A 27540-nucleotide genomic window follows, 5' to 3' on the forward strand; every position below is an offset into this window, starting at 1 on the left:
ATGGTAATGTGGGCAGTGACCCGTGGTGGGGCTGGGGGAGGAAGGAAGTTACATGCATGTGAAAATCACAGAGCTCCTGGCAGAGCCAGGCTGTCGCTGGTCCCCACAGACGTCCTTCGAGTCCGTCGGTGGGGGATCGGCATGGCTCACATAAGTGACTACGGGAACTGGATGGGTCATTCGCAGTCAAAGGGCAAGAAGCCAGCGGAGTGCAGAGGTAAATGGCCAAGTAATCTGAGTGGGGGCCTGGCTACCAGACCTTCCGGGGGCTGTTGGGTTGGCAGATCTCACTTGCTAGGTACTCGGATGGGAGGTCTCAGAGGAAAACCCAGGCTGCTGCCGGGAGCATAGTGGGGAAATTAGTAGGGGCTCTCTCCCCTGCTAGTCTGTGCTACCCTGATGTCCTGGCATGGTGCTAGGCGATGCTGTGTCACAGGGTGGGTGCTCTCCCACCCCGTCAGGGCTGACCCCAATGCCCCAGCGTGGTGCTAGAGGGTGCAGGGCTGCCTTTCACACAAGTTGTACACCCAAAGTCTTGCCATGTGTGGTTGTTAAAGATCCTCTGGCCCCTTCCATAAGAGTCTGGGTGTTACCCATTGTGTCCTGGCCAAATTCCAGCCTAGGCAATTCCAGCTGTCCCCCCAAAGCCCCATTGTGGTTTCAACTGAGAACTGGATTCGTTGTTCCCACCCTGTATAGCTGTTAAATAGCCCTCAGTGCCCCCACCCCAGAGATGGCTGCATCTCAGTGCTGGGTGAAGAATCCCTGTATAAACAGCCCCTGAGTCCTACCCCAGAAGTGGTTGCATCTCAATGCTGGATGAAGGATTTGCATGTGTAAACAGCCCTACACCCCACCCCAGAGACAGCTGCATCTCAGGCTGAAGGATCCCTGTATAAACAGCCTCTATGCCACACCCCAGAGGCAGCATCATCTCAGCGCTGGGTGCGAGAGCCTTGTATAAACAGCCCTGTGTTCCACCCCAGAGGTGGCTGCATCTCAGGCATGGGTGAGGTGATAGATCAATAGAAATACACCCAGAGCCCATGAAGTGCCTTGGGATGAAAGGGAGAGTCAAAAGACTGTATCGGTGTGTGTGAGCATGCTCCCACCCTGGGTGAAGCAGCCCCCTCCTCCAGCTGAGCCAGCTCGTCTGCTGCCCAAAAAGAGCCCCCACCCTCCCTCTTCCTTCCCACCCAAGGGAGGGTATGTGACCAGCCAGCCTCTCTTCCCATGGCTAGCTCCCTCCCGTGGAGATCTCCCATTCCCCCCATGCTGGCCCAGCCTGTCGTGGTGAGACTGAGTGGCTCTGTAATCTCCAGGTGTGGCCGCTGAGTCCGACAACGACGATGACTATGAGAACGTGTCCCTGGAGAACTGTCCCAAGCCCCCGCCCCTGCCGCGCGGGAAGAAGGCGAAGGCGGCCGCACTGAACCGGAAAGACAAAGGAGGAGCAGGTACCAGGGAGCCCCAGCTGCCCCGCTCCGCAGGGATCGCTCTTGCCCCACTGCTCAGCGGCTGGGGAGGGGGTGTCAGCGCAGAACTCAGCATCCAGCCCCGAGCCACCTTTGGGTCCGTGGGAGCTGGTGAGTCTGGGCCTGGCTTGGCTGCTCACAAACCGGCCCGGCTGGGAACGGCTGGGCAAGCCCACAGTGGGTGGTGGTAGCACAGAACGAGCAGGCTGGGTACACGGAGGGGAAGGCCGGGCCTGTGGCTCACGTGTGGGCAGGTGGGTTCAGTTCCTGACCCCTGGGCACTGCCCGGGTCCCTGATGCACAGACTCAGGCACCCGTCTCTGTTAGGCGCCCCAAGCCACCGGCCAGACTCACCCTTCTCTCCTCTCTCCAGGTCCGGCAGCGACACCAGGCAGACCCCCCAAAACCGGTGAGAAATGTTCCAGTTTTTTGCTGGGGAGCAAGTGAGGCCTGGGTACAGAGCAGCCCCCGCCATCCAGCAGCAGGTCCATGCAGCTGAGGGCTCGTCATGTACAGGCAGCATCGGGGGTCAGAACTCGCAACCTTCTGTTCTCACGACTGCTGGCCTAATGCAGCTGTGACATGTCCCAGCCAGCAGGGGGCAGTGCCACATACCCGAGCTGCTTTGACACGTCCCGGCTGTGCAGTGTGTGTCCCACCCACCCCCATTTCCAGGGCATCGCAGGCTTTACCTCCCTGGCACCCCCTTGCTCACTACGGCACTGGAAGGAACATCCCCTGCCCAAGTTCAGGGCTGCCCCTCGCCCATGCAAACCCCCATCCCGGCGCTGGGAGCTTGCACGGTATAATCCCTCCTGTTTCCTTTCAGACCTGGCCATTTCAGTGATCTCGGGGGACCCGGCCCTTAGGCCTTCCAAGCTCGGTGAGGACTCGGAGCTCTGCTCGGCTTGAGACAGAACGCCCCCTGCACCCCACATCCCGGCCCAGGGCAGGATCCGTCCCTCCAGTCTGTTCCCCGGGGCTATCAATCCCGGCTGGTCCATCCCTTGGGGCCCGGTTGCTTCCTGGGTGGCTGGGGTAGCTGAGTGCTGGTTGGTGGGGAGATGGGGGGTCCCAGCAGGAGCACCCCAGACTGGGGCACAGACTGTCCCAGAGCAGCAAGCCAGGGTGCGTGGGGAGGGTGAAGCCCAGCAAGGTAGGGGCTGTGTGCACGGCCCCCTCTGCAGCCCAGGATGGAGGGTACGATTTCATGGCCTTTGCCAGCAGAGCTGGCAGATTTAACGCTCTTTGTCCCCCATGCCCAGGGCTGGACCTGTCGTCTGCAGCCGTGGCAGCTGCCTTCCAGCCCCCGGGAGGAGGTGAGTAGAGTCTGCCAGGGCAGGGGGGCACTAGGGGGTGCTGTGCTGCAGGGTGGGGGTTCTGTTGGGGGCTCTCTTCCCTCCCCGTCAGTGCTGACCCCAATGCGGCCCTAGGGGGCACTATGGTGCTGGGAGTGGGCCAGGGGGCTCAGTAGGGGGCGCGCTCCCCTCACTGTCAATGCTGACCCCCCAGTGCCACAGTGCAGCGCTAGGGGGCTCTCTCCTCGCAGTCAGTGCTGGCCCCAGTGCCATAGGGGGCGCTGTGATCTCTTTTAGGCAAGGCATACAATCAGACGATTACGCCCGAACACAGCCAAGTAGCAAAGCTCCTGGGGCAGCTTTTGGGGAGAGTCGGGGTGCTCACCCCCGCGTCCTGCCCATTGCGGGGGAATTCCATTCCCTCTCCCTGGATTCCCCCTGCCCTGTCAACCGCCCAGGGAACTCTCCTTCCAGCCAGGCCCTGTGCTACACAACTCTCCAATGGCTGCAGCACGCCGCCCCAGAGGTGGCTGCACTGACGTGCTGGGACAAGCGATCCCTGTATGGACACAGCTGGGAAGAGGGAGCTGGGGGTCTGGCTTCTTGGCTCTTGCCAAATGGAGGTGCTCTCTGTAGAGTTACCCAGCTATCTGGTGGGATGCCCCATAAACCTCTCCTCCTTTCCATAAACCCATTTGTACCAGCAAGTACCTCCTGACGACATTTCCCAGTCACCCACTGAAGGGAGAGTCCTTCGCTATAACCTGTCCTACCGAGCCCTCCCTGCTTCCCCCCTGTCCTGATACCCTCGCCCCTCAGAGAGCTAAGTGCTGCTGTTCCCCATAGATCTTCCCCTCCCTAAGCCTGCCTCACGGAGAGGCTGCCCTGGAAGGTCTCTGCTGATCACCTACGTCCTGCTGGGGGTTTGCTTCCTCATGTGCAGCGTGTTCCTCATCCTGGCCCTCATGAAACGTGAGTGTGGTACGGTCCCGGGTGTGTCAGGACAGCTGCAAGTGGGGTCATGCAGGCTGGGCTCTCCGTGCCAGGAATGATTCCTCACAGGGACGGGGCTGCTCAGGAATTTCCCAGTGAGACTTTGGGGCAGAAAATTGAGGTTTTGATTCCACTAAATTTCGCAAAAAGGGGTCGGTTTCCACAGAAATTTTTTGCCTTTTTCAGAGAAAAACCAAGCACTGGAAAGAAGAAATATTTTGATTCAGAAATGCTGCCATGGTGCCTCAAAGGAGCTGAGTTCAGTTACCACGTGTCCCCATTCTCCTCTCTGGGCTGGTCTCCTCAACTGGACTACACCTCCCAGAATGCACCCCTGCCAGGGATTCCCATGATACACCACCTCCACTTTCCAAGAGGGGAGACTGCAGTGCATCATGGGAGAGAGGGAAGGCTCCCTGATTGGACCATTAAAATCTCACATGGTGTGCGATGGTCTCCCCTCTTGGAGAGGACAGGCAGTGCATCATGGGGCCTGGTGGTGGTGCATCATGGGAGATGAAGTCTGGGTGGGGAGACGAGTTCCTACTGGGGAAGAGGGCATGAGGCATCCAAACTACAACTCCCATGAGGTGCCGGGGCAGAATTTCCAAATCAAAGTTTTTCAGTATTTGGATTTCCACCATAGGAAGAAAAAAGGACTTAAATCAATTTTCCATGAATTTTAGTAAAAAATTAAGGTTTTGTGTGTGTGTGTAAAAAATGTCTGGGGGACAAGTCTGGCATTTTCCAGCAAGCTCTGTCCACAGGCAAGGCCACCCGGACTCAAGCGTCACCAGATCTGAAGGGGGTGGGGGGCAAATCTTGAGCAACTCTGCATCTCAGTAGCGGACGCTCTTCCCCTGGAGCCAGAATTTGTACCTGAAAAGTGTTACGCTGCGATTCTGCTCTCACTGGCCCCGATGGAAATCCGGCATCACTCCGCTGAAACCAGCGGAGTAGCTGTGCCAGGAGTGTGATTCGAATCCGGCCCAGAAGGCAGGGTGGGTCCTTGCTCCAAACTGAAGAGCCCAAACCTGCAAGGGAAGCACTCAGCAGGGCCGGACCCTAAAGGATCAGCACCCAGACTAAGCAGCAGAAGAGTAAAGTGCAGCAGAAAGAGCTGTAGAGGCAAGGGACTAACTCTGGATTTACTCCACTCAGCACCTGGTCTATAAACGTGAGGAATCACCACCTAAGAGTAAGGGGGTGGTGTTAATGGTGCTGCCAATCCTCACTATATTTGGCATTTTCCCTTAAAGCCCCAGCTCCCGGAGTCCTGGGATGATGGGAGACTCTTAGCTCATTTCCAAACAAACCAATAAATGCTTAGCCCTCATGGCTCGGAAAGGAATAGCTGGAGAACACAATCCCCAAGGGGTCTTGTGTGTTAGACCCTTTCCCCCTACTCTGCGTCTCTCTTGGCTATGTAGATCGTAAGCTCTTCAGGGCAGGGACTGTCTACTCTGAGCTTGTGCAGTGCCCGGTCCAACGGGGCGCTGATCTTGGCTGGTCCCTACGCACTGCCTTTGTACACACAATTACTAATAGCTCAAGAGACCAGAGGGCAAACAAGAAGAATCCCCAAAATTATTTTTAAAGGATTAATGGTTTTTTTTTGGGGGGGGGGGGGGGCGTGATTCATAACTTTTTGAACACCTGGCATTGAAAAATCCGTCACTGACAGCACTAAGCGACTCCCCTTCCTCCCCATCAAACCGATTCCCCTAGCAGGGGAAGAAACCAAGCCGTTGGGGCCTGGAGCAGTTTCTAGTGTAAAGGATGCCCTGGGAGATCACAGCTCTGCTGTTTGCTCTTTGTTCATCTCCCAGGCCCAGAGCTGCAGCAGGAGTCAGAGGAGCTGAATTTCCACCTTTTCCAGAGGGCAGCTAATGGTAAGTAAAAGCTCCCAATCCCAGGCTAGCCCAGCATGCTTGTCTCTGGCTCAGCATAGACGCTGGCTGGGTGGGGTCGCTGTAGCTGGTCATTTTATTACAGTGAATTGTTTAGCAGCCTGAGTTTTGAAATTCTCACTTGGTTTCAAAAAGACACAAATTGGTGGGTGTTTTTGTTTCCATGTTAGTAGTTTTCCCATCAAGGTGTTTGTCTCTCAGAGAGTTTTTTGGAAACTTTCCAAAGCCAAAAAGTTTTGATTTTCAAGAAATGCCACTGGGGAGCTAATGTGGCCAGTCAGGCGGGGGTAGGTGAGTAAGAGACACCATGGAGTGGAGGGGGGCACATGGGCATGTTCACACCAGACCTCAAATAGCCAAGCACCGAAAACACATTTTCAGTTAAGAAATTAGAAAACATCATGAAAATGTCAGTGTTTTCCCAAGTTTTCTACTTTTTAAGGCTAATTTTCATGAACACAATCAAATGAAAACTTGTAACCAGCTCTAGCTACTACTAGTGTTATCAGCCATAGTAAATGGTTCCGTATCCTAATTCTCAACATCATTAGACCTGAATGCGTGACTCTCTTATGCACCACCCATAAGCCAGCAATAACCTTCCCTCCAAAGGCACCATTTGATCACAAACCTCTACATAACTCCTGCTACTCGGAGAGGTCAGACTCAGTTTGTATCCCTGTGACCGGGGTCCTAATGGGGAGCCAGCTGTGGTCACTCAATTAGGGTGAACTGCAAAAAATGGGGCAGCCAAACCCCCAAAAGCTGGTGGATATTCCAATACTTAGATTGACCAAGCCAGCATAAAACAGCTTCTTTATTACCTCACTGGTTACTCAGAAGTCCAAACAACACAGTTCCCTTAAAGTGATCCAGCCTCGGCCTCCATCCAAATACCCACATCAAATATGATGAAAATTTCTGTAAATCTTGTTTCCTCATATAAAAGAAAAGGTTCTCCCTATCCCGAAGGGTCGGACACGTCACCTCCCAGGTGAACGCATGTTTCCGATCTTACCCAAACACACGCTACAGCCAATTCTTATTAACTAAAGTGTATTAAAACACAAAAGAGAGAGAGTCTGGTTAAACGATCAATATACAGACAGACATGAGTTCAATCCATTGAGGTGCAGATTCACAGCAGAGACGGTGAGCTTTGTAGTTGTAAAGAGTTCTTTCGGAAATAGTTCATAGGTGATAGTCCAATGTCCAAATCTCACATTCAGGGTGTACCAGCATAACTGGGACCTCAGTCTTGTGACTCAGACTTCCCCTGATGAAGTCTAAGCAGATCTGAGATGACAGAATCAGGACCCAAGGCTCTTTTATACAATTTCATGTCCTCTTTGACAAGTTGGGATTTCTTTGGGGAACAAAAGGTAATTAGGATGACTTTGAAGGAGGTCCATCACTGATACTTAGCTATACGAATTAACATAAGGCCTTTTGCTTGTTCCTCCCCGTTTCACAGTACATTTCAAAGAGAGATGAATACTGAGATATCCCCTGTTTACAGGTTTCAGAGTAACAGCCGTGTTAGTCTGTATTCGCAAAAAGAAAAGGAGGACTTGTGGCACCTTAGAGACTAACCAATTTATTTGAGCATGAGCTTTCGTGAGCTACAGCTCACTTCATCGGATGCATACTGTGGAAATTGCAGAAGACATTATATACACAGACACCATGAAACAATACCTCCTCCCACCCAACTCTCCTGCTGGTAATAGCTTATCTAAAGTGATCATCAAGTTGGGCCATTTCCAGCACAAATCCAGGTTTTCTCACCCTCCGCCCCCACACAGACAAACTCACTCTCTTGCTGGTAATAGCCCATCCAAAGTGACCACTCTCTTCACAATGAGTATGATAATCAAGGTGGGCCATTTCCTGCAGAAATCCAGGTTCTCTCACCCCCTCACCCCCCTCCAAAAACCACACACACAAACTCACTCTCCTGCTGGTAATAGCCTATCCAAAGTGACCACTCTCCTTACAACCTGCATGAAAATCAAGGTGGGCAATTTCCAGCACAGATACAGGTTTTCTCACTCCCCCACCCCCATACACACACAAACTCACTCTCCTGCTGGTAATAGCTCATCCAAAGTGACCACTCTCCCTACAATGTGCATGATAATCAAGGTGGGCCATTTCCAGCACAAATCCAGGTTTTCTCACCCCCCCCCACCCACACACACACAGTCTCTCTCTCCTGCTGGCAAAAGCTCACCCAAACTGACCACTCTCCCCACAATGTGCATGACAATCAAGGTGGGCCACTTCCAGCATAAATCCAAGTTTAACCAGAACGTCTGGGGGGGGGGGGGGAAACAAGGGGAAATAGGCTACCTTGCATAATGACTTAGCCACTCCCAGTCTCTATTTAAGCCTAAATTAATAGTATCCAATTTGCAAATGAATTCCAATTCAGCAGTTTCTCGCTGGAGTCTGGATTTGAAGTTTTTTTGTTGTAAGATAGCGACCTTCATGTCTCTGATTGCGTGACCAGAGAGATTGAAGTGTTCTCCGACTGGTTTATGAATGTTATAATTCTTGACATCTAATTTGTGTCCATTTATTCTTTTACGTAGAGACTGTCCAGTTTGACCAATGTACATGGCAGAGGGGCATTGCTGGCACATGATGGCATATATCACATTGGTGGATGTGCAGGTGAACGAGCCTCTGATAGTGTGGCTGATGTTATTAGGCCCTGTGATGGTGTCCCCTGAATAGATATGTGGGCACAGTTGGCAATGGGCTTTGTTGCAAGGATAGGTTCCTGGGTTAGTGGTTCTGTTGTGTGGTATGTGGTTGTTGGTGAGTATTCGCTTCAGGTTGGGGGGTAGTCTGTAGGCAAGGACTGGCCTGTCTCCCAAGATTTGTGAGAGTGTTGGGTCATCCTTCAGGATAGGTTGTAGATCCCTAATAATGCGTTGGAGGGGTTTTAGTTGGGGGCTGAAGGTGACGGCTAGTGGCGTTCTGTTATTTTCTTTGTTAGGCCTGTCCTGTAGTAGGTGACTTCTGGGAACTCTTCTGGCTCTATCAATCTGTTTCTTCACTTCCGCAGGTGGGTATTGTAGTTGTAAGAATGCTTGATAGAGATCTTGTAGGTGTTTGTCTCTGTCTGAGGGGTTGGAGCAAATGCGGTTGTATCGCAGAGCTTGGCTGTAGACGATGGATCGTGTGGTGTGGTCAGGGTGAAAGCTGGAGGCATGTAGGTAGGAATAGCGGTCAGTAGGTTTCCGGTATAGGGCGGTGTTTATGTGACCATTGTTTATTAGCACTGTAGTGTCCAGGAAGTGGATCTCTTGTGTGGACTGGACCAGGCTGAGGTTGATGGTGGGATGGAAATTGTTGAAATCATGGTGGAATTCCTCAAGGGCTTCTTTTCCATGGGTCCAGATGATGAAGATGTCATCAATATAGCGCAAGTAGAGTAGGGGCGTTAGGGGACGAGAGCTGAGGAAGCGTTGTTCTAAATCAGCCATAAAAATGTTGGCATACTGTGGGGCCATGCGGGTACCCATAGCAGTGCCGCTGATCTGAAGGTATACATTGTCCCCAAATGTAAAATAGTTATGGGTAAGGACAAAGTCACAAAGTTCAGCCACCAGGTTAGCCGTGACATTATCAGGGATAGTGTTCTTGACGGCTTGTAGTCCATCTTTGTGTGGAATGTTGGTGTAGAGGGCTTCTACATCCATAGTGGCCAGGATGGTGTTATCAGGAAGATCACCGATGGATGGTAGTTTCCTCAGGAAGTCAGTGGTGTCTCGAAGGTAGCTGGGAGTGCTGGTAGCATAGGGCCTGAGGAGGGAGTCTACATAGCCAGACAATCCTGCTGTCAGGGTGCCAATGCCTGAGATGATGGGGCGCCCAGGATTTCCAGGTTTATGGATCTTGGGTAGTAGATAGAATATCCCAGGTCGGGATTCCAGGGGTGTGTCTGTGAGGATTTGATCTTGTGCTTTTTCAGGAAGTTTCTTGAGCAAATGCTGTAGTTGCTTTTGGTAACTCTCAGTGGGATCAGAGGGTAATGGCTTGTAGAAAGTGGTGTTGGAGAGCTGCCGAGCAGCCTCTTGTTCATATTCCGACCTATTCATGATGACAACAGCACCTCCTTTGTCAGCCTTTTTGATTATGATGTCAGAGTTGTTTCTGAGGCTGTGGATGGCATTGTGTTCCGCACGGCTGAGGTTATGGCCCACCTTGATTATCATACTCATTGTGAAGAGAGTGGTCACTTTGGATGGGCTATTACCAGCAAGAGAGTGAGTTTGTCTGTGGGGGGGCGGAGGGTGAGAAAACCTGGATTTGTGCTGGAAATGGCCCAACTTGATGATCACTTTAGATAAGCTATTACCAGCAGGAGAGTTGGGTGGGAGGAGGTATTGTTTCATGGTGTCTGTGTATATAATGTCTTCTGCAATTTCCACAGTATGCATCCGATGAAGTGAGCTGTAGCTCACGAAAGCTCATGCTCAAATAAATTGGTTAGTCTCTAAGGTGCCACAAGTCCCCCTGTTTACAATTCATTTACATGGTAGGATGTTCTTTTGACTTCTGAATTATCAGAATACAGCACAGACAGGGACTGTTAATTACACTGTCCTCCCTACTCATACATATGTAAATACACAAAACCACAGACATTATCTCCCCACATGCCTTTTGGGGGCTATTTATTTTGCAGGATTTTTAACCCTTTCTAGCCATGTGTCACACCCCGAACGTGAGACTGGTGTGGAAGGGTGAAATGAGAGGTCCTGGATACACCTTAAGGATCTCCCCACATTGATATGAGCTGTGCTTACACTGAATTATTTGTAAGGCCAAATTATTGAGGCATGCTTTGGCTCCAGCCAAAAACTTAGTCCATACTTTGTGAAACACTTCAGTGATTCCAGGGCTTGGTCTATGTGTTAACTTAACATAGCCATTAATGTTCTTCGGAGAGCACTTACTCTGGTATTCAGCCATGAAGGCTGGGAGCTGTTGTACCTCAGTTTCCCTTCATGCACAGCAGTTCAAGCTTGTAGTGGTTTTTCTGCTGTGGAAAGTTTTAGAAATATGTCTATGCATTAGCTGTGAAGCCTCAACATTATTAGGCTTTTTAACACGAAGTGTTTTTTCGTTGAACCAACCACATAATCATAAGGGTTTCTATTATGTACGACTCTTAAAATGATCACGGGCTTTTCCAAAAGACCATGCACATTGTACATTTTTACAGTTCTTGGTATCAGCAACAAGTTAGTTGCAATCATCAGCAAGAACATTAACATCAGTTCTATCACAAGTGTACATTTACAATCATTTTTGTCGTGCCAAGTCTTTGGTTCAGACAAATCATTCTTTAGGTCAGCTTGTTCAATATCCCTTTTGAACCTTTGCAGCTTTTTCTTGACCTCGGGGTCTTCCTTAACATAGGCTTTCAGTTTAACCACTTCCTTGGGGTTTTGGTATTTAAGGGTTAACCTGTGGCTTTATTTGCATGATAAACTTTTCCCCTTTCTCCCTGTTCCAGAGGGTCAAAATCTGAGGTCTTTTGCTTAACAGAATTCATTGGCCGGCTGGGTATGTCCTTTTTGCTAACAGCTACAGGCAAGTCTTTCTCCCTCCAGGCAGTCAGGTAATTTGCATCAACACGGACACTCACCTGTTTACTAGTTTTCAGATTCTCAACCTTTACCAATTCCACAGCTGGACTGTGTCTTAAAGAAATTCCATCTATTTTCACTAGCATGTTAGACTCAAGGTTCTTTTGTCCTTCCATTACCAACCTCTGCTTCCACATGGAATCAGATGTCAAGTCCACTAAGAGACTACAAGTCATATCCAAAATATCTAGAGATGAGAGTTTGCCTGCTCTCCCTTGCATTCTTGTAACCCAGTAACCAGTATCATAGAATCATAGAATATCAGGGTTGGAAGGGACCTCAGGAGGTCATCTAGTCCAACCCCCTGCTCAAAGCAGGACCAATCCCCAATTAAATCATCCCGATCTTTCCTCAGTACCCGAGTCACAGACTGCTTACTTAAAGAATCAACATGGAGACATTCATGTTCCAACAACATTGTCTCCCCAACAAGCTGGTTAAGCTTTTAGGGCTGTTTAAATTCCCTAACAATTTTTATTTCATTTGAAACCTTTTCAAAGCTATCCACACTGGGTCTTTCTAAAGCAAAGTCAGTGGACCTATACACCTCAGAAAGACTCTGGCAGTTAGGAACTGGAACAAGTCTCCCAAACAAACTGTTGCTTTCTCTATACAGTGATTCACCCTGAGTTAACTCAATCAAATCACTTGCACACCCATCAGTTGCAGCAAACTAGGACTTGCTCTAAAGGAAAATTTTTCTGAGCAACAACAGACTCTTTTTGGGCTTCACTTAAATCCAGAATCACCTCTGTCCCATCAGGAGGATTTTCACAAAAACCCCTTTCAGGCAAACTTCTAGACTTCATAGTCACAAGATTAGAAGCATTCTTTTCCTTGTTACAAGTTTTCACACTGTCAGTGGGTAACATAGTCAAATCACCTTCATGCTTTCCTTGTGCCCTGGCTACGATATGACCCTGATCAGACAAGGTTGTCGTATCTTCACCCAGCAATACACTAGCAACAGGCAAAACAGAAGCACCAGAATCGCTTGGTCTCTGGGAGCTATTTGTGATATTAACTGGATGCAACCTAGTTACAATGTCATCATCCCTAGCAGACACAAATTCAGGACCACTTCCTTCCTGGGCTTTAGCTGTATCCAGAATCAACTCTGGGTCAATTGATACATTTTCAACCATCATAGGTGGAAAGGCTTCTTCTGTCTGCTTTACAGACAGAAAAGACCTGGAGAAACATTCCCCTTTAACAGACGCACAGCTTGGGATATCATTTCCCTTGTCCCAGCACACATGGCTGTTCATGGACAATTGCTTGGAGATTGGGGTAGCTCCCTTCATGGGTAAGTCATAACCCCTAACAGACACAGGAACATTTCCTTCACTGTCACAGTTCTCCACACTGGTAACAGGTAAGGTGTAGGGATACTCATGTTCCACTAACCTTGCCTTCCCAAACTGCTGATTAGACAAAGCCATCAGCTCAGAAGGCTGCTTATGCTCATCTAAACTCTTTGCCTTTCCCTCCCTTAACAGATAAACTGCTGTTTTCCACAAATAGTTGTCACGGAGTGTGGGGGAGTCCAGGCCCTGCGCCCCTCTTCCTGGGATTCACTGAGACTCTCAGCCAGCCAGTAAAACAGAAGGTTTATTGGACAGCAGGAACACAGTCCAAAACAGAGCTTGTGGGTACACCCAGGACCCCTCAGTGAAGTCCTTCTGGGGGAGCAGGGAGCTTAGACCCCAGCCCTGGGGTTCCCTGTGTTCCTCCACCCAGCCCCAAACTGAAACTAAACCCACCGAGCAGGTTCCTTGCTGCAGCCTCCGTCCACATTCCTGGGCAGAGGTGTCACCTTCCCCTCCCCCTCCTGGCTCAGGTGACAGGCTCTCAGGTCTCCCGTCCCCAGGGCACATTCCCAGGTCAACACTCCCCCCTCCCTGCTGCGTCACATCGTCACATCTCTCCCCCCTTCGAGACTGAACTGAGCGGGGTCACTGTGACCAGTGACCTGGGGAAGTTCGGGGCCCCCTCTCCGGGACAGCGCATCCGCTATCAGGTTGGCACTTCCCTTCACATGGACCACGTCCATGTCGTAATCCTGCAGGAGCAGGCTCCACCTCAGGAGCTTGGCGTTGGCTCCTTTCATCTGGTGCAGCCAGGTCAGGGGAGAGTGGTCGGTGTACACGGTGAAGTGTCGCCCGAAGAGATAGGGCTCTAGTTTCTTGAGGGCCCACACCATGGCCAGGCACTCCTTCTCGATGGCCGCGTAGTGTTGCTCCCGGGGTAGCAACTTCTTGCTCAGGTACACGATGGGGTGTCTCTCCCCCTTTTCATCCTCCTGCATTAACACCGCCCCCAGTCCCATGTCTGAGGCGTCAGTGAACACCACAAAGGGCTTGTCAAAGTCTGGGTTTGCTAGAACTGGGCCACTGACCAGAGCCTCCTTCAGCGCCCGGAAAGCCTCCTGGCACTGCTCGGTCCAGACCACCTTGTCTGGCTTCCCCTTCTTGCATAGCTCAGTGATGGGGGTGGCTATGGCGCTAAAGTGGGGCACAAATCTTCGGTAGTATCCTGCCATCCCAATAAAGGCTTGGACCTGCTTTTTGGTGTGGGGAGCGGGCCAGTCTCTGATCACCTCCACCTTGGCCGGTTCCGGCTTTAGGCGGCCGCTCCCCACCCGATGGCCCAGGTAAGATACTTCAGCCATCCCCACCTTGCACTTCTCCGCTTTGACAGTCAGCCCAGCCCCCTGGAGTCGGTCCAGCACTTGTCTAACCTGGGACACGTGGTCCTCCCAGGTCTGGCTAAAGACACAGATGTCGTCAATATACGCCACGGCAAAACTCTCCATCCCCCTCAGGAGCTGGTCCACCAGGCGCTGGAAGGTGGCCGGCGCTCCCTTGAGGCCGAAAGGCAGGGTCAGAAACTCATAGAGCCCCAGAGGGGTGATAAAGGCCGATTTCAGCCGGGCATCTGCATCCAGCGGCACTTGCCAGTAGCCCTTTGTAAGGTCCATGGTGGTAAGGTACCGAGCTCCTCCCAGCTTGTCTAGGAGCTCGTCCGGCCTGGGCATGGGGTAGGCATCCGATACAGTGATGGCATTGAGCTTCCGATAGTCCACACAGAACCGGACTGACCCATCCTTTTTGGGGACCAGCACCACCGGCGAGGCCCAAGGGCTGGCCGATGGCTGGATCACCCCCAAAGCCAGCATGTCCTGGACCTCTCTTTCCAGGTCCTGAGCAGTTTTCCCTGTGACTCGGAAGGGGGAGCATCTTATCGGCGGGTGCGACCCTGTCTGCACCCGGTGGACAGTCAGATTAGTGCGTCCAGGCTGGTTGGAAAACAGCTGTCGGTACGGATGCAGCACCCCCCTGACCTCAGCTTGCTGGGCAGGGGTGAGCTGATCCGAGAGGGGGATTGTTTCCAGGGGGGAACCAGCTCTGGTCCCAGGGAATAGATCTACTAAAGGGTCATCTCCCTGCTCCTCCCACTGACCACACACAGCTAACACCACATTCCCCCTGGCATAATATGGCTTCATCATATTCACATGGTACACCCGGCGGTGGTGGGCCCGGTTCGACAGCTCCACCACATAGTTTACCTCATTGAGCTGCTTGACGACCTTGAACGGGCCCTCCCAGGCGGCCTGTAGTTTGTTCTTTCTCACGGGGATGAGAACCATCACCTGATCCCCGGTGGCGTAGGCACGGGCCCGCGCCGTGCGGTCATACCAGACCTTCTGCTTCCTCTGGGCTCTGGCCAGATTCTCCCTGGCCAGGCCCATGAGTTCAGCCAGTCTCTCTCGGAAGGTCAGGACATACTCCACCACTGACTCTCCATCGGGAGTGGCCTTCCCCTCCCACTCGTCTCTCATCAGGTCCAGGGGGCCCCTCACCCTCCTTCCATATAACAGTTCGAAAGGCGAAAATCCGGTAGACTCTTGGGGCACCTCCCTGTACGCGAACAGCAGGTGAGGTAAGTACTTGTCCCAATCCTGCGGGTGCTGGTTCATAAAGGTTTTCAGCATCATCTTTAGCGTCCCGTTAAACCTCTCCACCAGCCCATTGGACTGGGGGTGATACGCTGAGGCCCAGTCATGCCGGACCCCACATTTCTCCCACAAGCACCGGAGCAGGGCCGACATGAAGTTGGAGCCTTGGTCTGTCAAGACTTCCCTGGGGAACCCCACTCGGCTGAAAATGGTCAGGAGCGCATCTGCCACGGTGTCTGCTTCAATGGAAGCTAAGGGCACTGCCTCGGGGTAGCGGGTGGCGAAATCTACCACCACCAGAATGTATTTCTTCCCCGACCGGGTCGTCTTGCTGAGAGGCCCCACGATGTCCATGGCCACCTTCTGGAAAGGCTCCTCTATGATGGGCAAAGGTCTCAACGCCGCTTTCCCCTTGTCCCGGGCCTTCCCCACCCTCTGACAGGGGTCACAGGATCGGCAATACTGCCGGACGGTGGTAAAGACCCCGGGCCAGTAAAAGTTCTGTAGCAACCTCTGCCGGGTGCGCCGGATTCCCTGGTGCCCTGCGAGGGGGATGTCATGGGCCAGGGACAGGAGCTTGCGGCGGTACTTCTGGGGGACCACCAGCTGCCTCCTGACCCCACAGGACTCCCCTTCCCCTGGGGGAGCCCATTCTCGGTACAGGAACCCCTTCTCCCACAGGAACCTCTCCTGGCAGCCTCTCCTCATGGTCCGTCCCTCACTGAGGTCGGCCAGGTCCCTGAGCTTCTGCAAGGAGGGATCTTTCCTCAACTCGGCCTGGAACTCAGCGGCTGGGGAAGGGATGGGGCCCGGTTCCCCCTCCGTGGCCAGGTCTGAGGCCGCAGCCTCTCTGAGCCGTGCCCCTCGGCGCTCCCTCCCCACCCGAGTAGGGTCTCGCGCCTCCAGTGTGGTACCCTCCCCAGGGTCAGGTCGCAGTGCCCCTCGCCGGCTCTGGCTACGGGTCACAACCAGGGCGGTCTGGGGGTCGCTTGGCCAGTCCTCTAGGTCTCCCCCCATCAAAACTTCAGTGGGCAAATGGTGGTGTACCCCCACATCCTTGGGGCCCTCCTTGGTCCCCCATTTCAGGTGTACCCTTGCCACGGGCACCTTAAATGGGGTCCCGCCCACCCCCGTCAGGGTCAGGTAGGTGTTGGGCACCACCCAATCTGGGGCCGCCACCTCGGGCCGGGCCAGCGTCACCTCCGCGCCCGTATCCCAGTATCCATTGACCTTCCTCCCATCCACCTCCAGGGGAACAAGGCACTCTCTCCGGAGGGACAGCCCCGCACCCACCCTGTAAACCGAGCACCCTGAGTCCAGAGCCTCCAGCCCTCTGGCGGGGCTGGCTGGGGGTACTCTTCCCTCCTGAGCAGGTGGCAAACTGGTAGCCCCCCTTTCCTGGGTCGCCTGCCCCTCGTCCAGCTGAGTCCCTACCCAGTTAACCCTGGGTAGGTTGGGTCTGCTCAGTTTGTCCCGGAGCCCGGGGCACTGGGCCCGTACGTGGCCTCTCTGGCCACAGTGATAGCAGCTCAGGTCACGTTGGTCCCCTCGAACGGGTCGGAGGGGCCCGACACCAGGCGTTCCCCTTTGGAGGGGGTTCTCCCTATTTCCCCGCTGGGAGGCCCCATGGTGACTCTCTCTCTGCATCGGGGGGGCCTGTTCTTTTGGGACTCCTCCCGGCTACCCCCTGACCGACTGTTCACAAACTCGTCGGCCAGCTGCCCTGCATGCTGGGGGTTCGCGAGCTTTTTGTCCACCAGCCACAGCCTCAGGTCGGAAGGGCACTGTTCATACAGGTGCTCCAGTACAAACAGGTCAAGCAGGTCCTCTTTAGTTTGGGCCCCCGCTGTCCACTTGCGGGCATATCCCTGCATCCTGTTGACCAGTTGTAGGTAGGTGACCTCAGGCGTTTTACGCTGACTCCGGAACCTTCTCCGGTACATCTCGGGGGTCAGCCCAAACTCACGGAGCAGGGCCTGTTTGAACAGTTCATAGTCCCCTGCCTCTGCCCCCGTCATCCGGCTGTAGACCTCCACGGCTTTGGGGTCCAGTAAGGGGGTGAGGAACTGGAGCCTGTCTGCAGGGTCAACCCTGTGCAGCTCGCAGGCATTCTCAAAGGCCGTCAGGAAGCTGTCTATGTCCTCCCCCTCCTTCCGCTGGGCCAGGAAGCACTTATCAAAGCTCCTTGCAGTCTTGGGTCCCCCCTCACTCACCGCAGCCGGGGCCCCACTGCTCCTCAGCCTGGCCAGCTCCAGTTCATGCTGTCTTTGTTTCTCCTTCTCCTGCTGCTCATGTTGACGTTCCCTCTCCTTCTCCTGACGTTCCCTCTCCTTCTCCTGACGCTCCCTCTCCTTCTCCTCCTGCTCATGTTGACGTTGTTTCTCCTTCTCCTCCTGCTCATGTTGACGTTGTTTCTCCTTCTCCTCCTGCTCATGTTGACGTTGTTTTTCATGATCCTCCAGCTCCCTCATTTTCCTCTCCCTCTCCCATTCCAGCCGCATCCGCTCCAGGGATGGGGAGCTCCGCTGGGAGGATCCCCTGCTGGCTGCTGGGGTCAGGGGGCCCTCGGTATTCGCTGGGCTTCCCGCAACCCCTCCCCCAGGCATAGGTAGGAAGGGTCTCGGGGTGTCCTGGGCAGCAGTCTGACCCCTCCCAGCCTGGTCAGGCCCCAGGGCCCACGCTGCGTCCGCCGGGCGGCTTCCCTCAGGGACAGGGATCGGGTCATCCAAGCGATCCCTCTCCTCCAGCTGGGCAATCAGCTGTTCCTTGGTGGACCTCCCGACGCGCAGCCCCCTCTGCCTGCACAGCTCCACCAGGTCGCTCTTAAGGCGTTTAGCGTACATCTCCCGGCTGGCCACTCGCAGGCCGGGCAGCTGTCCACGGTTTCCAGGAAAAGCCCCTAGTGTGCCAGTCCTTCTTGAGGTCACCACCTCTTTGCCAGGGTCGAGCTGCAGACTCCTCCGCCCCTGGGACCGCTCGCTGCAATCCCCCGGGGGACCCTGTTACTGCAAAAGTCCTTCTCTCTGGTCACACACTCCCAGGGGTTAACCGCCCCCTGAAACCGTCTCTCTCTGAATCTTCAGCACGCCTGGTCCCCGTCAATCCCCCTTCGTTTTACTGTTCCCCAGTCACTTACTGCAGGAAGCGCCGTTCACGGGGTGCAGTAGATCCCACCGCTGCCACCAGTTGTCACGGAGTGTGGGGGAGTCCAGGCCCTGCACCCCTCTTCCTGGGATTCACTGAGACTCTCAGCCAGCCAGTAAAACAGAAGGTTTATTGGACAGCAGGAACACAGTCCAAAACAGAGCTTGTGGGTACACCCAGGACCCCTCAGTGAAGTCCTTCTGGGGGAGCAGGGAGCTTAGACCCCAGCCCTGGGGTTCCCTGTGTTCCTCCACCCAGCCCCAAACTGAAACTAAACCCACCGAGCAGGTTCCCTGCTGCAGCCTCCGTCCACATTCCTGGGCAGAGGTGTCACCTCCCCCTCCCCCTCCTGGCTCAGGTGACAGGCTCTCAGGTCTCCCGTCCCCAGGGCACATTCCCAGGTCAACACTCCCCCCTCCCTGCTGCGTCACATCGTCACAATAGTGTCTTATTACACTGAGCTGCTTTTAAGCACATCACTTTTACCTGGGTCAGGCTTACTTTCCCACGTAGCCAACAATGTGTCACTCACCAAGACTGTCCCCCTTCCTTCCTCAGTTAGGGCTTTAACCTAATCACCAATTTTAATTTGCTCTAGAGAAACATCTTCCTGAGCCTTATCTAATGCCAGATTCACTTCTGAGATACCAGAAAGACACTCTCAAATTTTTTCCACATATGCACTGCTTCTTTGCACAGACAAACAGCCATCTTCCTCGGACAAACATTTGGATAAATTCTCCACAGGCAAATCCTTACCCCTAGTAGACGCAGGTTCAGGACTATTTCTTTCCTGTGACCGGTTTATGTCATCAACTTGATTGAACAAAATTTTAATATCACTCCCAATCAAAAGATCCTTAGGCAATAGCTTCCTTACATCAGCTGTAACTTCATGTTTAACACTATTCCATTCAAGATGGATTCTGGCTAAAGGCACACTTACAGTAAACTCATAGAGGATTACAATATTCACAACCTTCTTTGGAAAGTAATCTTCCTCTTTGACAAGATCTGCTTTAACAAGAGTGATGTTAGAAGCTGTAATTTGCCCTAAGCAGCTTTTACCATTGACTTTTACATTCTCTGCACAAGTTATGGGGTTACCTTCACTTGAGCTCACAGAAAAAGCATTTACATAAAAGGTGGCCGTGTTGGGGTAAATTTGGTTACAAACAGGTAACTTCTTAAAGTTAAACAACGTACCAACATTGTTACAAACTGGATAGATTTTATCCCCATTTTGCTGTTGAGAGGAGCTGGCTTTCCAGGATGATACAGTTCCTGTTGTTCCTTTATTCTCTTGAGTTGGAGCTTAAGTTTGTCCACTTTTTCCCTTAGCTTCTAGTTGCTGCAATCGAATATATGCCATTCTTTAGATATGAACGGCCATACTGGGTCAGACCAAAGGTCCATCAAGCCCAGTATCCTTTCCTCTGACAGTGGCCGATGGCAGGTGCCCCAAAGGAAATGAACAGACAGGTTATCATCAAGTGATCCATGCCCTGTCACCCAATCCCAGCTTCTGGCAAACAGAGGCTGGGGACACCATTCCTGCCCATCCTGGCTAATAGCCATTGATGGACTGATCTTCCATGAATCTATCTGAGTTACTACAGAGAATTCTTTCATGGGTATCTGGCTGGTGAATCTTGCCCATATGCTCAGAGTTCAGCTGATCGTCATATTTGGGGTTGGGAAGGAATTTTTCTCCAGGGCAGATTGGAAGAGGCCCTGGAGGTTTTTCGCCTTCCTCTGTAGCATGGGGCACGGGTCACTTGATGAGGATTCTCTGCTCCTTGAAGTCTTTAAACCACGATTTGAGGACTTCAATAGCTCAGACATAGGTGAGAGGTTTATCGGCAGGAGTGGGTGGATGAGATTCTGTGGCCTGCATTGTGCAGGAGGTCAGTCTAGATGATCATAATGGTCCTGTCTGACCTTAATATCTATGAATCTATCTAGCTCCCTTTTGAACCCCGTTATAGTATTGGCCTTCACAACACCCTCTGGCAAGGAGTTCCAGAGGTTGACAGTGCGTTGCGTGAAAAAACACTTTCTTGTGTTTGTTCATGTTCAAAACACATATGTTGTCTTTCAGCAGCTTCTCCTTCCATATCAGCTATTTTTTGCTTTCGTTCAAGTTCTAGCTGCTGATTTCTCACTGCGAGCAGTTTTGCTGGGTCTGCTTCCTTATCACTGGCAATTAACAGATTTCTCAGTTCCTGCTCTAGGGCCTTTTTCTTAAAAGACAACCCCCTCTGTAAGCACAATTCTTCCAGTTTTTTTCTGTCAGGAACTTGATCATGGGTCACTCATTGTAAATGATTTTTAACCCTTAAACTCTCCAATATCAAAATTAATTTTTGACAAGCTTGTGGTTCTGATCCAAAAGCCCACTTAACCTGTGGTAATGTGCATCCAAGCATGACTACGCCACTGTGACCTGGGTTCTAGTGGGGAGCCAGCTGTGGTCACTAAATTAGGGTGAACTGCAAAGAATGGGGCAGCCAAACCCCAAAAAGCTGGTGGATATTCCATACTTAGATTGACCAAGCCAGCATAAAACAGCTCCTTTATTACCTCATATGTGTAACCCTTCTGCCAGGTGTTGCCAGCAGCAGCAAGGGCCAGGTTCAGTATCTAGGAGCTCCTTTTCAACTATACAACACAAAACTGGCTCGAGCCCCCACCCAGTGACCTGAGACAATTACACACCACCCCCTGGGTGCCTCCAAGAGGCAATACTTCCCCTCTCACAAGCACAGAGTCTGAGTGTAGCAAAAACTTTTAATAAAATGAGGGAAGTAACTCAGCATTAATTTGGGAAAACACCACAACTATGGTTGATAAACATGAGCCACCAGCAAAAGACCCACCCTCAAGTAAGCTGGGCATTGTCCTTTTCCCCTCAGGGTCTTAAGTCCAGCAACCCAAAAGTCCCTTTAACATGCCCATCCCTTCTCTATACCCCACTCACAGTTGCTGTCCTTGGCCAGTGCAGCCCCAGAGTTCAGAGGTTCATCCTCAGAGTTCACCTCCCACCCTGTGTGGAAGGTGGGGGAGCAGAGGTGGGGAAAGAAGGCACCTTACACACTGCACTGCTGGGGCACTCGCTCATGGCCCCAGTGGCCAATTGCCATACCTCTGCAGGGCTCTGCTCTGATCCTCTCCACCAGCTTCTTTGCTGGCCACTTGCCACGGCTCTTCGCTAGCCACACCTCTCTGCCAGCCTCCCTGCTGGCTGCTTGCTGGCCACTTGTTATGCCTCTCCGCACGGCACACTACTGGCTGCTTGCCACACCTCTCCATACCTCTCCACCAGCTGCCCTGCTAGCCACTCACTCAGGTGTCTTCAGCCCTCTCCCCCTATTTAACATAGCTCTCAGGGATTTCAGCTGTTAGTGGGAGAGCCTCAGAGCTGGTGCACACTGGGCAGTCTCTTGCAATAGAGACATTGTCCCAAAGGAGGTCCAATACTTAGACCTAGGCATCAGTGATTACAGCTCTGCAGCGTATAACAGGACTCTCCATTGAGTCTAAATTAGCTCTTTTACTATACATGGAGAGAGAAGGGATCAAATGGTGTCCAGGCTCTTTAAACAGGGCCCCACAACACCAACCAAGACCACCTATCACCACCCTCTCCTAGCAAATTGGGCTTTGGAACCATGTCCCCTGCCTAGTGAGTGTCATTCAGTTGGGGGTGAGTCCCTCCATTGTGGTGTGCCAGGTACAGTTCTGCTGCCCTTGGTTCACACAACAAGGATAACAATCCTTTATTACTCCTGTCCCAATAACGAGGAGACTGGGGGAGCCCACACCAGCCACAAGGGATCATTTGGGGGAAACAATCCCATCATGCTGAGCACCTAGGCAGGGTGGGTGTGTCCAAGCAAACAAGATCAGCTCCTGAAGTCTTTTTCCACAGCTCACCACTAGACGTCAGGGGAGAGCTCACTCAGACTCTGCTGACACCTGTAAATACACATGATCTCCCCACGAGTCTTTTGAGGGTTATTTATTTTGCAGGATGTTTAACCCTTTCTAGCCATGCGTCACAATCCCCATGGTCAGCAACAAACCCCTCCATTACCAAATTATTCCTCTCCATGGAGACAGACAGCTGCCGCCATCCCCGAGTGTTACAGGGGCCACTCAGGACATCATCCTGGTTGTGGCGACCTTTCCCCTCTCCTGATCCCAAAGGCGTTTGTGTTTGCAGTGTCCCAGAACCTGGCGGATTGGGAGAAGATCCGAGCAGAGGTTGCGGCACTGCAGAAAACATTAGGTGAGAGAATGACACAGACGCTTCTGCCTCTCATCAGTAGCGAGAGTGAGGGGCTGCGAGGTCGCGGTTGTGGGCTTTGTATCCACCTGGGGCTGTGGACTTGGGCAAGTTTTTTATTAGGTGTATTATGGTAGCTCCTTGGAGCTTAGTCATGGCTCATGCCCCCAGTGTGCTAGGTGCTGTATGTAATGAGGTGTTTTACGGTAGCTCCGAGAAGCCCCAGCCTGTACAAACACAGACCAAAATTCTTCCAGCCTAAGCAAGTCACGTCTCTGGACCCCGGTGTCCATGGGATGGAGAGTCTGTAGCCACTGAGGGCTGTGTGGCTATCCCTGGCCTGCCCAGCTGGGGCTCTCAGAACACTGCAGGGATGATGCAGAGAGGGTCTTTGACATTCTCTGGCTTGGGCGATGCAGGGAGCCAGTCCTGATGCTCAGAACGGTCCCTTCTGGCCTTAATACCTGTGGGTGAAATCCTGGCCCCCCGGGAATCCAGGAGGGTTTCTTCCCCTCTGCCCTGCCCCTCTATGAATCTCCTTCTTACTCCGAAAGCACAGTCCCTACCTCTCCAGCTGAGCCTGGGCTACACACAAAAGTGTGCTACTTGAGTTATATTCGTCCATTTAAAGCAGTACAACCCTCTGAGTGGAGGTCCAGTTATCCTGGTGTAAATGTACTTACACCAACACAGCCATTCCTATACAGGGACGGAATACACTCTACCTGTAAAAGCTACCTTCGACTCAGTATAACTGGATCCACTCTAGGGGTTGTAATGAAATACCTAGAGCAGTTTAAAAAATAATCATATCCCTAAACAAAATAGTTATACCAATACAAAGGCTGGGGGTAGGGCAGATCTTAAGGAGAATCTCCATCAGCAGTATAGGGTCTACAACACACAGCTAAACAGTAGAGGGCAAGGAAGATATTATAATCCCTAGCTCTTGTATAGTGCTGTTCATCAGTAGGTCTCAAAGCACTTTGCAAAGGAGGGCAGTATCATTATCCCCATTTGACAGATGGGGAAACTGAGGCACAGGGAGAGGAAATTACTTGCCCCAGGTCACCCAGTGGGTTACTAGCAGAGCTGGGGATCAAACTCAGATCTCCCGAGCCTCAGGCCAGTGCTGTCTCCACTAGCTCACCCTGCCTCCTTCACACATTGCTCAGTTCTGTAGGTTTGGTACCCACCCACCTCTGGTGGGGTTCTGCCAAGCAGTGGCTGCCCTGAAGCGTTTTAGATGAACTCTTAGGGGTGAGCTTCGATGGTTTAATTAGGGCGGAAGCAATTAAAAACCCTCCCGAGTGATCCATTTTTAAAGAAACACACACAGAAAATTGTTTTGTTAACAATTCTCGAATAGCTGGTTCGTCTGCCCAGTAGCCAGCACCTGGCTCAAGGGCTGCCAAAGCCCTATTTGGGGTCTTTAAGTAGGACCTAAGCGGCCTGGTACTGGCTTTCTGCAGTCCCCTAAAGGGACCGATCCTGTGTCACACTGGGCCACACTGGTGGTGTGAAGGGGGTGGAAACTGCCCCTGCCCTGGGCAGGGGGGAATCACAGGTTAGTGTAGAGCTGGCGTCAGAGCCTTGCACCTGCCCGGCTCCCAGCCCCTGGTGTAAGGGATGGATCAGGGGCTTGGCTGGAGCGTGCTGCACCATGGGTATTCCCTGCTTCCCAGAGGAGGCAGAGTGTGAGTTAGAGCAGCCAGGAGGCTGCTCTGACGGTCGTCAGGGGTCCAGGTTCCAGGCATCGCAGAGGAGACTTCGAGCAGGGCCCGCAGAGTCTGTAGGCGGCCCAACGTTGGAGGCCATGCAGGAAGCTCTGAGATGACCATGCTGCGCGTTGGCTGCTAACCTCCTTTCCTCCACCAATCCAGACGCTGTCCATCGTTCGGTATCTGGGGAGCTGGCCTCTGTGAAGCAGTTTAGCAGTAAAATGCAAGAGCGGATCACGGCGTTACAGAAAAGAGTAGGTGAGGAGCACAGTGCCAGCTGCCATGCCCGCACTAGGGCTGCAATCAGAGGGAGGTGGCAGTACAGACTGGCCCGCAGGGCCAGATGCTCAAGGGAGCTCTCAGCACACAGCATCTCCCCTTGCGGGATTCTCTGTGGTTCTCAGTGGGAGCTGCAGGGCAGGGGGTTCTTTGAGCCAACCCCAGGCCCACCGAGGCTGCTGTCTACAGCCATCCCCTGTGGATCTCTCTCTGTATGTCTACCCTGGACCTGGAAGGGAGCCTCACACCCGGGTCTCCAGAGCAGTGCCAGCAGCGCTCGCGCTGGCATGCTGAAAAGAGCCGGGTGGCTATTGCTTTGCGCTGCGGCTGGGGCTGCACTCGGTCCCCTCGGCCCTGGAGGGGAATGGGGTTAGAACAGGGGGCCGGGAGTCAGGACTCCTGGGTCCATTTCTTGGCTCTGCCAGATTCCCTGCCTGGCCCTGAATTGGGTTATTCTGGGTTTTGCTTTCTAGATTCTGTCTGCGGCCATTGCCCATGGGGCTGGGGCTGGTTCCAGAGAACCTGTTACTACTTTTCAGAGTCTACCAAAACCTGGCGTGAGGCCAAGCAGTTCTGTTTGGATGCCGGGGCAGAGCTGGTGATCATTAACACCAAAGAGGAGCAGGTAAAGCCACCTGCCACCCTCCTGGCGTACCCCGACCAGGCCAGGGAATTGGACAGCTACCAGTGACAGCAGCAGCTTTACCCTGGGAATCCCTGGCGGGTGGGACCCAGGTGACCAGGCAGCGGGTGAGACCGCGCCTGGCCCTTAAAACACGGCTCTTTTAAGGGTCACCAGGTTTTTCAAAAACCGCAAGCGGGCCTGGGTCTCAAAGGCAGCCTGACACTCTGCAAACCAGCACACGCAACGTGCCGCGTGTTAACCAGCCCACTGTGGGCAAGCTCTGAGGGCAGCCCGGGCTAATATTCCCAGCAGAGGAATATTGGGGCCTGAGCATGCCAGAAAAGCACCCAGAACAAAAGCCTAAATAGCATGGCAAAAACCTGCGAGAGCTGGAAAATATAAGCAGGGAGCAGGGTTTGTAAGAACAGGCTGGACAAACACCCGTCAGGGTTGGGCTCGGTTTCCATGGTCCTGTCTCAGCACTGGGGGATGGGCTCAGTGACCTCTCAGGTTCCCTTCCACCCCATATTTCTAGGACTCCCTATGATGTTTTTGCCATTTCTGTTGGGATGGGAATTGCTGGGGTGTTTTAAAGAAATCAGCCAGACAAACCTACATGACTGTAGCACTGGTTCCACCCTGAACCCCTGTATGTTCCCCCAACACCAGGTCATGATTCTTCCCTGCATCCATCCCCACCTCCCCAGGAGCTCAGGCCCCACGCCCCCTTCAGACCTCCTGTTGCTCAGGGGTGAGAGCTGGACTGAGACCACACCAACTCATTTCACCCACCTGCCAGGAGCAGCTCTCACTTATGGCTGGATTTGAGGTGGTGACATATCTATGGTATTTAAGCACTCCTCCCCCCGCCCCCGCACATCACACTCTTCAATGCCTTTATCTTGCTAGCACCCTTAGGGGCAGGGCTATTGTCCAGGTGGGGGAACTGAGGCATAGAGAGAGCTGCAGGGGACTTGGCCAGGGCCACGCAGGGAGTCAGTAGCAGAGCTGGGATTTGAACCTGGGTCTCCTGAGTCCCATTGCTTCTGGTGTTGGTAGAGCGCGTGGCCTGTCCCACACCCATTCACCCCCTTCGTCTGTTCTTGTCTATTGCAGGCATTCTTGGTGAAGGCCCGCACAACGTCCCGGGTGTACTGGCTGGGGCTGAGTGACCAGAAAATGGAAAATCAATGGCTCTGGGTGGATGGCTCCCCTCTGAACCTCAGGTGTGCGGGGTGAAAGGCACCATGCCCCTCTGCCCAACCCCTTGCTCCCCGCTGTGGTCTCCATGCAGCTTTGCTCTTCTTCACAGCTTCTGGAGCACCGGGGAGCCCAATGACTCCAACGATGAGGACTGCGGCACCATGGCGACCGACGGGCGCTGGAACGACATAAACTGCTACATGACCGACTACTGGATCTGCGAAAAGGCCTGGCTCTGCTAGAGCCTGGCTCGGCTGCCGGCCCACGCCCTTCCTGAGCCACGGGCTGAGGGACCAGGCTCTGCCTCCTCCAGATCGACAGTCTCCCCAAGCTGTGTTCTCTTGATGATGCTCCCCGTCGTGCAGCTCTTTCTGGGAGCCGGGAGTTTTTCCGAATCCCTAGGGGGGACGGTATTTCTGCAGTGTTTCCTAGTGGGTAGGGCATCAGGCTGGAGCACAGAAGACCTGGGTTCTATTCCCTGCTTCATCCTGGGACCTTGGACAACTCCCTTCCCCATGCCTCAGTTTCCCCTTGTAAGGGCTCAGGCTGTATCACTTCTGAATTTTGGATGATTGTATGACACTGTACCATGAAATGGCTGGGTCATGGAATGCCTACGTGTGTGTGGATGCCCCAGGAGGTAGCAGGGTCGGCATGTCTCTGCCAGGCTAGACACAATGGGAACGGACCAGCATGCAACATTACGTTAAACACCGTGGGACAATGAGTTTCCTCTGCCTCGGAGACGCCGCTTTCTGCTCTTGTCCAAGGTGAGGGGGGCTTGGAAGTAATGGAAAGTTACCAAAAGGCAGAATGAAAGAAGCAGCAGTTTAGAAAGGGACACCCAGGGGGGAGTGTTCTTGGGGACAGAGCCACCTTGCACCAGATTAAGGGCTGGTCTACACTAGAAAATCAGACTGACCCACCAACGTGAGTGAATAATCCACCCCCCTGAGCAATGTAGTTAAACTGACCTA

General features: G+C 52.9%; 1 protein-coding gene across 1 annotated transcript; it reads left to right on the plus strand.

Moving 5' to 3' along the window:
* On the plus strand, positions 1 to 27540 carry LOC141975067 (uncharacterized). The gene is made up of 12 exons (XM_074935237.1): positions 1 to 217; positions 1323 to 1457; positions 1849 to 1884; positions 2305 to 2358; positions 2741 to 2794; positions 3620 to 3745; positions 5596 to 5658; positions 22673 to 22738; positions 24619 to 24714; positions 25209 to 25360; positions 26477 to 26586; positions 26673 to 27540. The coding sequence occupies exons 1-12, from the start codon at positions 1 to 3 to the stop codon at positions 26803 to 26805; spliced, it is 1242 nt and encodes a 413-aa protein (XP_074791338.1). The 3' UTR covers positions 26806 to 27540.

The sequence above is a fragment of the Natator depressus genome, chromosome 20 (genome assembly GCF_965152275.1).
Source record: "Natator depressus isolate rNatDep1 chromosome 20, rNatDep2.hap1, whole genome shotgun sequence".
NCBI classification, from domain to species: domain Eukaryota; kingdom Metazoa; phylum Chordata; order Testudines; family Cheloniidae; genus Natator; species Natator depressus.